Raw genomic sequence first — 14,229 nt, 5'->3', positions numbered from 1 at the left:
TTTTTCTCAGACTCTTAAATTAGACACTGTTTTTCCCTTCTCCCTTTCCAAAACTCTTTTCTTGTCTCTGTATTAATATCACTTTCTTCATTTAATCCTGGCCGTGGGATTAATTCTTCCTCTGGCTCCTAAACAAGCATTATCTGAGGTTTTATCCTCAGCTGTCTTCTCACCATACATACTCTCTTCTGGTGAAGTCATCATTGTTGTTTTCTTGTAGCTTTAACTATCCCTTCAATGTCAGTATCTCCAAGATCTGGTTCTATTTCCATTCTAATTCAGTTTTATCAAATGCTTGCTATACAATTGTATGTAATACATTCTGTTTTCAGCCACTTCTAATTTTATGTGCACAAAATAAAATCGTTTTAATCTCCTCAATTTCCTTTCTCCATTTCTACTATACCATTCATCCATCCATTTTCTTAGGCTTGAACACTTAGAGTAATGTTTAACTTTTCCTTCTCCATTATTTCTTGTTTATTAATTTGCATATTTGAATTTTTTGTGGATACATAGTAAGCGTATATATTATGGAATATATGAGATGTTTTGATGCAGGCATGCAATGCATTCATAATCACTTCATGGGAAATGAGGTATGCATCCCCTCAAGAATTTGTCTTTCATGTTACAATTCAATTATATGTTTTAAGTTATTTTTAAATGTACAATTAAATTATTATTGACTATAGTCACACCATTGTGCTATCAAATACTAGATCTTATAATTCTTTCTAACTGTATATTTTTTGTACCCATTATCCATCCCCCTTTCTCCTCCTCCCCCCTACTATATTTCCTAGTTTCTGGTAACCATCTTTCTACCCTCTTCTACTATCTTCATAAGTTCAATTATTTTGATTTTTAGATCCTACAAATGAGTGAGAACCTGCCATGTTTGTCTTTAGGTGCCTGGCCTGTCTCACTTAACATAATGATCTCCAGATCCATCGATGCTGTTGCAAATGACTGAATCTCATTTTTAATGGCTGAATAGTACTCCATTGTACTACATTTTCTTTATCCATTCATCTATTGATACACAGGTTGCTTCAAAATCTTGGCTGTCATGAACAGAGCTGCAAAAAATCATGAGAGTGCAGATATCTTTTTAATATCCTGATTTCCTTTTCTTGGGGTATATACCCAGAAGTTGGATTGCTGGATTATGTGGCAGCTGTATTTTTAGTTTTTGAAGGAACCTCCAAACTGTACTCCATCATGATCGTATTAATGTACATTCCCACCAACAGTGTACGAGGTTCCCTTTTCTCCACATCCTCATCAACATTTGTTTTTGCCTTTTGGATATAAGCCATTTTATCTGGGGTAAGATGCTATGTCATTTTAGTTTTGCTTTACAATTTTTTGATGATCAATGATGTTGAATACTTTTCATATGCCTGATGGCCATTTGTATGTCTTCTTTTGAAAACTGTCTATTCAAATCTTTTGCCCACATTTTAATCAGATTATTAGATTTTTTTCTATGGCATTGTTTGAACTCCTTACATATTCTGGTTATCAATTGCTTGTCAGATGGGTAGTTTGCCAATATTTTCTCCCATGTTGTGGCTTGTCTCTTCACTTTGTTGATTGTTTCCTTTGCTGTGCAGAAGCTTTTTAACTTGATGTGATCCCATTTGTCCATTTTTGCTTTGGTTGCATGTGATTTTGGGGTAATACTCAAGAAATCTTTCCCAAGACCAATGTCATGGAGAGCTTCCTTAATGTTTTCTGACAGTAGTTTCATAGGTTCAGGTCTCAGATTTAAATCTTTAATCCATTTTTATTTGAATTTTGTATATGGCAGAAGATACAGGTCTAGTTTCATTCTTATACCCATGGATATCCAGTTTTCCCAGCACCATACTTTCCACAGTGTATGTCCTTGGCACCTTTGTTGAAAATGTGTTCACTGTAGGTGTGTGGATTTGTTTCTGGGTTGTCTACTCTGTTTTACTGGACCCTGTGTCTGTTTTTATGCAGGTACCATGCTGTTTTAGATACTCTATCTCAGTAGTATAATTTGAAGTCAGATGTTGTGATTCCTCTAGTTGTGTTCTTTTTGCTTAGGATAACTTTGGCTATTCTTTTGTGGTTCCATATAAATTTTAGGATTTTTTTTCTATTTTTTCTATTTCTGTGCAGAATGTCATTGGTATTTTGATAGCGATTGCATTGAATCTGTAGATTGCTTAGGTAGTGTGGACATTTTAACAATATTGATTAATCTAAGAACATGCAATATCTTTTCATTTTTTGGGTGGCTTCTTCCATTTCTTTTATCAGTGTTTTATAGTTTCCATTACAGAGATCTTTCACTTATTTGATTATGTTAATTTCTAGATATTTAATTTTATTTGTAGCTATTGAAAATAGGATTATTTTTGTTTTCTTTTTCAAATTGTTCACTGTTGACATGTAGAAATGCTACTGATTTTTGTGTGTTGATTTTATATCCTGCAACTTTACTAAACATCATCAACTCTAATAGTTTTTTCTTGGAGTCTTTAGATTTTTCCTAGTTTAAGATCATTATCATCTGCAAGGAATGGTAATTTGACTTCTTCCTTTCCAATTTGGATACACTTTATTTATTTCTGTTGCCTAATTGCTCTGGCTAGGACTTCCAGTACTATGTTGAATAGCAGTGGTGAAAGTGGGCATCCTTGTGTTCCAGATCATAGAAGAAAGGCTTTCAGTTTTTCCCCATTTAATATGATACTAGCTGTGAGTCTATCATACATGGCTTTTATTATGTTGAGGTATGTTCCTTCTATCTTTCTATACCCAGTTTTTTTTTTTTTTTTGGAGACAGAGTCTTACTCTGTCACCCAGGTTGGAGTATGGTGATGCGATCTCAGCTCACTGCAACCTCTGCCTCCCGGGCTCAGGCGATTCTCCTGTCTCAGCCTCCCGAGTAGCTGGGACTACAGGCGTGTGCTGCCACGCCTGGCTAATTTTTTAGTAAAGATGGGGTTTCATCAGTGTTAGCCAGGATGATCTCGATCTCCTTACCTTGTGATCCACCCACCTTGGCCTCCCAAAGTGCTTAGATTACAGGCGTGAGCCACCGTGCCTGGCTCTATATCCAGTGTTTTGACGGTTTTTATTATGAAGGGATGTTGAATTGTATCAAATTATTTTTCAGCATCAGTTGAAATGATCCTGTGGTTTTGTCCATCCTTCTTTAGGTATGATGTATGACACTGTTTGATTTTTGTATGTTGAACCATCCTTGCAACCCAGGAATAAATGACACTTGGTCATTTGAATGATGATTAATAAGGTCATGATGAATGACCTTACTAATATATTGTGGAATTTGGTTTGCTCATATTTTGTTGAAGATTTTTACATAAATATTCATCAGATATTGGCCTGTAGTTTTCTTTCTTTGGTATGTCTTTGTCTGGTTTTGGTACCAGGGTAATACTGGCCTTGTAGAATGAGTTTGAGTGTTCCCTCCTCACCCTCTGTTTTTTGGCATAGATTGAGTAGGATTGGTATTAGTTCTTCTTTAATGTTTGGTAGAATTCAGCAATGAAGTCATTATGTCCCCAGCTTTCCTTTTTGGGAGACTTTTTATTTTTTATCTTATATTTTTTGAGATGGAGTCTCACTCTGTCACCCAGGCTGGAGTGCAGTGGTACGATCTTGGCTCACTGCAAGCTCCACCTCCACGGTTCACGCCGTTCTCCTGCCTCAGCCTCCTGAGTAGCTGGGACTACAGGCGCCTGCCACCACACCCAGCTAATTTTTTGTATTTTTAGTAGAGATGGGGTTTCACCATGTTAGCCAGGATGGTCTCGATCTCCTGACCTCGTGATCCGCCCATCTCTGCCTCCCAAAGTGCTGGGATTACAGGCATGAGCCACCGCACCTGGCCTGGGAGACTTTTTATTATGGCTTCCTTCTCATTGCTTGTTATTGGCCTCCTCAGGTTTTAGATTTCTTCATGGTTAAATTTTGGCAGGTTGTATGTGTCTAGGAATTTGTCTATGATTTTCCAATTTATTGCCATGGACGGATATCGCTGTTGCTAGTTATTCAGGACTCAAGGGCTTTTCAGTTAGTAGGTGATGCATGCTGCCTGGACTGGGTCCTTCCCCTTAAGGCAACAGGTTCCCTTTTGACCCAGAGTGTTTCTAGAAATGTCTGTCAGGAGCTAGGGCCTGGAAAGGGGGCCTCAGGACTCTGACTGGTACCCTATCCTGCTGTGGCTGAGCTGGTATCCCAAGATGCAAATAAAGCCTTCCCCACTCTTCCATCTCCTCTCCTCAAGTGAAAGGAAGGGGTCTTCTTTGGAGCCACAAGCTATGCAACCTGGAGTTAGGGGAGGGTTAATGCCGGTGCTCCTTTAGCCATCCCAGCTGGTATGTCAGTAAGTTGTGTGCCGCCCCCGCTAGTCCACTGTCTTTGGGCCCAGCTCAGCACTAGGACTTGCCTAAGAGTTGCTGTCCTTGTGGCCTAGCCTGCTTTTGCAGTTTATTTGGGGCCCCACATCACTGTAGCACATGGTGGCGAAGCTTGTGGAAACTCAAGTTCAGATCGCTGGGATTGGTGATTGATTCCCCTCTGGTTAGGACTTGTTTAAATGCTCCCTCCATGGGTGAACATCAGCTGAATTTGGTTCAGTTTTGTCTTCTACTATAACAAGGTCAGCGCTGAGTTTAATGCCTCAGAATTACTGGCTTTCTTTCTCCCCTGTGCATAGAAACACTCTCATCACCAGGCAGCTGTTGCCCGGGTTTGGGGGAAAGGGGGCATTGGCAATTGAAGACTATTTTTCCTACCTCTTCAGTGCCTCTTTCAATGATACGAAGTTAAAACTAGGTATTGTGAGTACTCACCTGATTTTTGGTTCTTATGGAAATGTTTATTTTCTGTGGGGATAATTGTTAAATCGGTGTCCTTGTTGGGGGCTGGAGGGACAATCTGTGGAGCCTTCTATTCTGCCATCTTGCTCTGTCCCTCTCCCCCACCCATTATTCTTTGTATCTGATCAATCAGTTACCTAATTTTTTCAAATTTTGTTATCTGCATGGCATCCACTTATTTTCATCTCCCCTTCCACCATCATAACCTCAGTTCAAGCCCTGATTACGTATCACATTTCCTAATGAAAGAATATTCCAACTGATCTTCCTGCCTCCAGTTTATCTCCTTTCCAGATTCCCAGCTTCTTCTAATCATTTTCATGAAACATAAATTTAATCACATACTTCTCATATTCAATTATCTGTGAACACCCCCTTGTATCAGAACAAAGTTCACACTCCTCCACCCTTTCTACAGATAAAACATCCACTTTAGTATGTCTAGGAAGATACACAGCTTTGCAGAGATTCCCATAACTGAGATATGGCACAAAAATTACTCCTAAGGGACTATGAAGAGTGAAACAAGAGATGGCTGTGGGAGTTGTTAGCTGGACAAGAACATTTCATCTCCACAGACCTCTCAACCCTCACTCACAACTCACATTGCTGTGTATAATCAACTATTATATTAGGTAGACTGCCTTGACTTCAACTCTTCCCCAAGGAAAGTCAAGAGAAATTATAAACTGACTGAGTTAAGTTTTTGAAGGAGATTCAAAATGGAAATTAAATTGTTATAGAAAAATTGAAATTGCTTTTCTTTTAAAACAAAAACAAAAATTTTCTTCAACCTAGCTTTAGTAGCTCTCCATAACATGCCCCATATTATTTTCTCTGCTTTCTTTCCCACTGTATTTTCCCCATGTAGCTTAAATTTTAACCAAATCAGTCTGCTTACTTCTTATTGACTGTGCATTTGTTCAGTGTGTTCACACAGTTTGAAATGTTCTTTCTCCCTAAACCTTCAAATTCCAGATTTGAAAGCCATTTAGGGCCAGGTAAAATATCATTTCCCCCACATAGTTAATCCAGGATTATCAGAATTTATCTCCTTTTTAATGGGATCTTTTGTTAGAATTTATCTTGTCTACCTTTTATTTGTATTTGAATGTTTTCTCCCCTCGTAATTAATGAAATCGTGATGGCCAAATACCAAGGGTAATTTATCCGTCATCACATAATAGTATCTGGAACTGAATTGCATTTAGGAGATGACAAAAAACATGTTGGTGAACTGAATTGTGACTTCAATAAATAAATGAATGCAAGGAAGGGAGGAAGGAAGAGAGGAAATCTGGGAGGGAGGAGAAATTAAAAGAAATGAAAAGTATAATACTCATTGCTTAAATTAGCCCCTTAGGCATGTAAAGGCATTTTGATAATAATAGAATATGTTGAAGTGTTGAGTATGAAAGTACCATTATCAAAGGTTTACATAGATGGATTATTTATATATTACTTCTAAGTAAAACAATATTTTATATTATTTGTAAAAGAATACAATATATACACAAAAATAAGACATGGAAATTTATGGCATTTATAAAATTTCACGAAATATAATGATATTATTAGAGATATACACTATTTCCCTTCACTATCTCTCTTATATATTTACTATTAATAACATATGCACTGTTCTTATGATTATAATATACAGTTGATGAGAAATATTACTTGTTCTGAGCATTGTGACCCACCAGGTGCTTAAAACTTGTTGACAAAGTATGGAACATCAGTGGCAATATGTAGGAGTAAAAATTGTTCTGTTATTCTGCTCAGTATAGCAATTGCATCGTTGTTTCACAGAAAGGATAACATTATGATCCTGTGTGGGTGTATAGCTCGTCTGTGGGAGGATGTTTCTGTGCATACTTAGTGATCAAAATTCAAGAAACACACCTCATTTTTGTGAATATTTTCTCATTAGGAATTTGGTTCATGTAAATGCATCACATAGTTTGTAGAAGCATTATATGGAAAAGGATAAAGAAGAAATGAATTTTTTTTTTTTTTTTTTTTTGCATGTACAATAAAAGCTTGAGCTACTGAAGAGAATTCCTGGGAGTATATAGTATCGTGGCTGTAAATCCAGTCTTTAAAATCTAAATTTAATTCTAACCTAAAAATAACTAGAATGTCAGAGGTGTACCTTTCCACAGCATGAATAGGTTTGTAAAGTATAGATTTATCCATATGCAATGCTATTTTCTCTTTAAAACTTGAGATATCTTTTGGGAAAGGATTTGGCCCCAAGTATTAATAAAACCCATACTTTAGAAGCAAGTATTTTAAAATCACCTGTTGATGGAAGTAACTTACTAATAAATAAACCTCCCAAAGTACCTAGAGCTGTTTAAATATTTAGCATGATAAAATGAATGCCATAAAATTACAGCTTAACAAAATATAACATAGTCATTTAGTTTCTATTCTTTTCCCTAATATAAAGTAGCAGGTTAATATGCATTCTCTCTGGTTTTGTTGTTCTTTTTTTTTTTTTTTTGAGACAGAGTCTCGCTCTGACACCCAGGCTGGAGTGCAGTGGTGCGATCTTGGCTAACTGCCACCTCTACCTCTCAGGTTCAAGCGATTCTCCTACCTCAGCCTTCCGAGTAGCTGGGATTACAGGCATGTGCCACCACACCCAGCTAATTTTTGTATTTTTAGTGGAGATGGGGTTTCACCATGTTGACCAGGCTAGTCTTAAACTCCTAGCCTCAAGCGATCCGCCCACCTAGGCCTCCCAAAGTGCTGGGATTACAGGCAAGAACCACTGTGCCTGGCTTTTATTTTTAATATGCTGCATCCTCACCCTTTGTGGAAAGCCTCTGGGTTTCAATAACTGACAAGCCGATCTTGCTGAAAGAAGATAGAGATACAAACAAGTAGAAGCAACTGTTCAACATAGTAAGCTGTTGAAGAAAGAAATATGTTTAATAGGAAAAAATGATCAATAAATTGGGGGAAAGTGTAATCAAACATACAATTCTGTGGATCTGAGAACTATTTGGAGTGAGCTGGCAGATAATGTTATAAAAAGGTTACCAGTTTATGAATTCTATATATTTGATAATTTTGGGATAACTTTGGTGTTCCTGTATCACATGATAATCCTATAAAATAGATCAAGTGTTTCTCAAAATACCATCTTTATAAATATCATCTTGGAGGCCTCACTCTGAATCAACTAGATCTGTACTTCTGGGAATCTGCATTTTAACCCACCCCTCAAATGATTCTTAATGCAGAAGTAAAATCTGAAAATTACTATAGTAGCTTAATTGAGTATAGTTACATTGATTGCTTTTGCAATGATGCCATTATTTTCTCTTTCTGAAGACCCACTGTTTCCAAGACCCAGTTAAAAGCCACCTTTCTTGATTTGTTTTAACGCAGAGTTTAGTTTCTTCCTCCTCTGCTCCTCTAGCTCCCATAATTGTGCCTTTGTTACACTAATCAAGAGTATCCCAAATCTCTTAATGCAGATTTAAACTTTAATAACTTTAATAATACATAAGTGCTGCAGACTTATCAAAAACATTATTTGAAATTTATTTAAATTCATTTTACAATCATTTAGTTTTGTTTATTTTAAATAGTAAGTTCTTAATTTTAATATTTATATGTGACATTTTTTTGGACTGCTAGAAAAACTTGACCACCTCAATCACCTCATATATCTCCCTTAAACTTTGTCTTGCAGGGTCATGTCAAAATAGTTGAGTGTGCACCAATATTTTGTTCTTCAAATAATCTTAAATCTAGGATCACAGATGTCATTCTGTCACTAACCCGCAGCTGGTAGAACTTCTTAAAAAGTTTGAAATTTGACTAGAGCAACGTATAGTACAATCCAGTATACTATACGTTGAATTTGATTTCCTGTTGAATTTTAATAAAAATATATTAATATCTTGAAATTTTAAATAATTTGCCTTTTATCTATTGATTTGTGTAATTGTGTATCATTTATACTTCTAAAGTTAAAAACACTTAAAACAGCATGAATACTTTGAAATTCTGTGTTTTAACTTATTTGTGTGAATTCCTATCTCCCTGAACAGCCCTTCTCTAAGTCAGGGACCATGTTTTATTCATCCTTTTATCTCTAGTATGGTTGATTAATATTTGCTGAATCAAGGCGAAAAATATGTCTATTTTATATTGTCTAATTAATATATTCAACATTATTTAAATATTACTAACTATATTTAGGTATAGGTAGCATATTTAAAATGTAATATTAGTATAGCATCAAACATATATTTAATACTATTTATTGTGTTTCCATCCATTGCAGTTATTATCCTTTTAGATGGTCAGATTGTTTCATGTTTGGCCAGGGGGAATCTCTTCATGTTGAGTCCTGAGTCCTACTAACACAAGAGTCAACTCCTGTGTAGTAGTAGTCTTGATAGGCTACTCCTAGTAGTCTTTGATAACTTCCTTCTGTCTTGTATCACAGTATAATCCAAGCTCATCTTGTACGTTTCCTATTCCAGATCTCAAATCAGCCATTTTCCAAGAAAGCTTGGGAAATGTGGTTTTCAGACTATAAACTCTGGGAAGTGTATCATTACTAGCTTGGTCATTGTTCCTATGCCTTTTCAGGTTGCAGAGCTAAGAAATACATGCATACATGTATATATGTATCTACATAGATAATACTTCAAGAGGCTCCAGCATGTTATTTAACTTCTTCAATCTTATATATGTGTCTGCTTTATCCCATGCTAAAAATACTTAACAATGACACTGGAGTGATAGAATGGCAGTCATATAATTGTTCAGTTATTCATCTTATAAAGCACACACAACAGATTCCGCATGACAATAATCACAACACTGCCATCTACCATCATATGATTACTGAAAACAGTTTAAGATTATTTTAACAGTTCTTTTTGTTGGATCACACTAGGAATGTGCTAGTAAATTTTTATATTTTAAAGATACTTGAAATAGTTACTTTCTGTATGATTATTATCCACTACTAGAGTATACATTCGGATCATACTTACTTTTTTCCTTGAAGTGAATCCCTTTGAATGTTTAGTCATACCCTCTGATTCTGGGAAGGTAGGCAAATAATGGAATTTGCATACATAGCAGCTGAAGCAAGCTATAGAAGCAGCATGCAGAAACTGGGCAACTTACCAATTTTTCCCAGATTATCTCTCCTTTGGCATATGAGTCCTTCAGAAAGACAAGACCCAAATCTTAAGTATTTCTTTGAATTTGTAAAATATACTTAAGTTTTATTTATAAACCTTTGCCCCTGATCTGAGTATGTATTTCTTCTGACAAGGCATTATGGTGAAGTTGCATTATCAAAAATTCTGTTGAACAACATTCCTTTTTGTTAAAATTAAATTCAGGAAAAAATGAACTGGAATATCATTTCTTAAAATATTCAGTACTGTAGAAATGGGTTTGTTTGTTTTTTCAAAATTAGCCAAATAATAATTTTATTTTTTGAAGTAAAGTTAGTTTTTTAAAGTTGAAATAGTGATGGCCAGGCGCGGTGGCTCACACCTGTAATCCCAGCACTTTGGGAGGCCGAGGCGGGCCGATCACCTGAGGTTGGGAGTTTGAGACCAGCCTGACCAACATGGAGAAACCCTGTCTCTACTAAAAATACACAAAATTAGTGGGACATGGTGACACGTGCCTGTAATCCCAGCTACTCGGGAGGCTGAGGCAGGAGAATCACTTGAACCCAGGAGGCAGAGGTTGCTGTGAACCGACATTGCGCCATTGCACTCCAGCCTGGGCAACAAGAGCAAAACTCTGTCTCCAAAAAAACAAAAACTAAAATAGTGACACTAATACATGGTTAAAATGTATTTATCACTTAATGTATGTCAGATTCTATTGATTTATCTCATTTTGTCACTTAATTCTTACAACAGTCTTATTGGGTTGCTACCAATATGCCCGTTTTGTAAATTTCATGAGGAAACTGTGCCATAGAAACATTGTCTCTAAGCAAAGATCAGTTTGTTGTATTGCTGCTTATTGTATATCCAGTAATTGCTGGTTAAAAAAAAAGACCATGGTGGCTTTTGAAAGAATTTTTTGTAATTCCTGGGACTTAAATTTAGGTGAGAACTATGAACTGGGTAATTATTATTAGTAGATGTATTAATTTTAAATGTGTACTGTAAAGTATATTTAATAGCTTGCAATAGTTAAAAATATAAAATTATTTGAGATTTTGATAGGTCTATTGACATAAATGTTAGTGTGTTTTTTAATGTTCTAATCTATAATAAATTAGTATTTGAAATGTTAGGGACATTTCAACAAAATACATTTATCATGTGTAAAAGCTTAGATAGAAAATGATTACAATATTTTTTCAATATTTGTTTTTAAAAGTCTACTTAATGTATATTATCTTTTAGTATGTGTTTAAAGGTAGTAAAATTAGAATATACAGTTAAGCAAAAATAAGGATATCCTCTGTTAGTGACCATCAGAGCTAACCATTATTAATATTTTGGTATATAGCATCCCAGATTTTTCCTATTATTTTTGCTTTTACTTGAATTGTTAAGACTTTAAAAATTATAGTGTAATTTCTAAGAAAATATTTTTAAAACAATGCTTGATATTTTGAATCTAAAGTGTATGGTTCTTTTTTTCAGGATTGTACTGTGTATGAAACAGAGAATAAAATTCTTCACGTGGTGAGTACACTTGGATTTATTTTAATCTTTATTAGAGAATATTTCCTTGATCAACTAGAAGAAGTGAACCATAAGAAAAAAATCTACTGACCATATCAGTTAAGTGTATTTTTATAGGAAATCTACAAAAGAATCAAAGCATAACAAATTAACGTTAGTTATAACCATTCTATTGTACCTAATAGGAAAAAAAGATACAATATTTTTAAATTGTAATATATAGCAAGGTTGGAATGTAATAAAAAATTAATAATGTAGAGCAAGGAGAATTTGAAATGAGAATTTCTTTCACTGTTCATCTATTACAAAAAAAAGATCAGAGAAAGGTATTCTGTTCTATAATGGGTAATTCATCTCTGTCATCATTTGGATGAAATACTTTATTAAAAAAATCAAATTTCCTTTGCTCCAATTCTATACTTATCAGACAACCTTTCAAATGGTAATATGGCAATATTTTTGAATCAGTTAATGACTTTACATATATTTTATTACTAGAAATGGTCTATGCATACATTTTACTTTGTGGAAAGGCCATCTCCTGTCTTCTTAATGAACAGTTGGCCACTTTTATTTGTAAATGCATTTCTTGGTCAATGCTGGTTTGTCCTAATAACTTCTTCACCTCTGGTGTGTGTGAAATCATGTCATTTCTGTATCTCCCAGGTACTAGGCGGTGAAAATTCATATCTCTGTAAAAGGACATTTGCCTCATTTATTCCTAATATCAGTTTATAAGTTTTATGTTTCTGAAGTGTTTGAATATTTATAAAAGAATACTATTTTGTATTTAGAAAAGTAAATACTTTTAAAACATCTGAATGTATGTATGGAGGGAAATCAGAATATCAGCGGTACAGCATCCCTATTCCTTTTTTGTTATCTACTATAGAAATGGTACTGAATAATCCTCTGCTAATCCTTCCCCCTCATTGTGCAGTAGGGATGCCCTTTGTGGTTTATAAGAATAGTCTCAGGAGTGGATAATTAATGTACTTTTCTCCTTATTAGTCTAGGAGGGAAAATAATTACAACTCCCTCATGTCGATCTACCTGTAGGGCCTGGAGAATAGAAAGACACTAATATTTATTTAGGGCCTATATATTTCAAGTATTAGCTTAGTTTCTATAAGTGTATTCTCTCATTTATTCCTACTTTTGCAGATGGTGGAACTAAGGGTCACAAATATTAAGTTGTTCAACTATTCAGTTTGAACACAGAATCTCATACCAAAGCCCATGCCCTTTCCAGATCTGGCAGTTGCTACCAATTCTAGTTCCCTGAGGCTTTACAAATTGTACTATCTTTTTTCCCATGAAACCCAGGGCTACTGTCTAGCTGTGCCTATTTTGTCAATAACTAAGGAGCATGCACAGAGCCTTTCCCACCTACATTTTATTTTCTGTGAATGAATGTTTCTTTGGCGTTGAATTTTCTGTGACAATGACTGTTCTTTCTGAAGTATTGAATTTAATGAATTCGACTTTGGTACACTGCTGTGGGTTCTTCTTTGTGTTTACTTCAAGGCTGTTATTGAGGCCAGTGTGTGTTAACATTTTTTTCTTTATCAGATTTCTCAGGAGTAATCTCTCCCTGATGTTAGTACCAAAAAGAGCTGTACTTTTCTTTATGCATTGGCTGCTACGAACTTAAGATTAAAATTTGTGGCTCATAATGGACAAGTGCATCTCATGGTATTTGTTTTGTATTTGGCTTCATTCTTGGCTCTAATTTATATACATGATTTCTTTTTGCCTTGTTTTTCTCAATTAATTTATGTATGGTATATATTTTTACATCTGTTGATGTAGCCTTTTCTGTGGAGGAATAGTTCCAGTTACAAATGCACATTTGTGATCAATATTCAGATATCAACAAAGGACATGTAAATAATTTATAGAAAAAGAATCTCTAGAGAACTGTAAAAAATATGAAATTTTATTTCTGAGGAAATTTCAGATTCCACCATATGACAGAATAACAGAAATAAATTTAAATGATGAAAGAAACACTGTGGGATTTCTCTTGTACTAAAGATCTTAAATATCATTTTAATTAATTAGACTAAGGAAAAATGTCTTTGGGGTTATAAAATGATGATTGAAATTTTATTAAATAAAAACCATAATAAGTAATAGCCAAATTTTAAAAGTTCTTAATCACTAAATATTTTTAACTTTAAATAATTTTAAAATAATAAGTAATTTTTAGTTTCTTAAATAAATTCCTAATAATTGACTCATATTGACTTATCTTTCCCAAAAGTCAGATTCTGGGCTACTTGCTATTAGAAATAAGTAGCAGTGTAAATAGTACTGAAGGAGTTTAGAAATGAATGCCATATGTTTACCTTGGCAATTTTGTATTCCAACTAGTGAGAATTTAAAAATCCTGTCTGATGATGATGGCAACAGTGAATGGCATTAACCAAATCAGTTCATCTCAGACAGCACTTGTCTTTTCATGTTATTCTTCTACTTCCCATCCTGACCGTTTTATACAAAGATTACCCAGCCTTTACTAAAAGGATGTATGTATACTTGTATATTACTTTTCTCACAAGAATAATTTTTTGGAATAATAAAATAGTATACAGTACCACTTAGTATATGATGCTAAAGAAAATTTCTAGAACAAGTATCTT

The 14,229-nt window shown here is 34.7% G+C and overlaps 1 protein-coding gene across 4 annotated transcripts in view; it reads left to right on the top strand.

The window, feature by feature from the left end:
- Positions 1–14,229, top strand: part of CNKSR2 (connector enhancer of kinase suppressor of Ras 2) — a 292,795-nt gene that overhangs the window by 90,844 nt on the left and 187,722 nt on the right. For all 4 annotated transcript variants that reach the window (XM_011963747.1, XM_011963746.1, XM_011963749.1 and 1 more), the window contains exon 5: positions 11,543–11,584. In XM_011963747.1, coding sequence (XP_011819137.1) covers positions 11,543–11,584 — 42 coding nt within the window. The remainder of the gene's footprint in view (positions 1–11,542; positions 11,585–14,229) is intronic.

The sequence above is a fragment of the Colobus angolensis genome, unplaced genomic scaffold, assembly GCF_000951035.1.
Source record: "Colobus angolensis palliatus isolate OR3802 unplaced genomic scaffold, Cang.pa_1.0 Scaffold622, whole genome shotgun sequence".
In the NCBI taxonomy this organism is placed as follows: domain Eukaryota; kingdom Metazoa; phylum Chordata; class Mammalia; order Primates; family Cercopithecidae; genus Colobus; species Colobus angolensis.
This window is presented reverse-complemented; position numbering and strand designations above follow the sequence as displayed.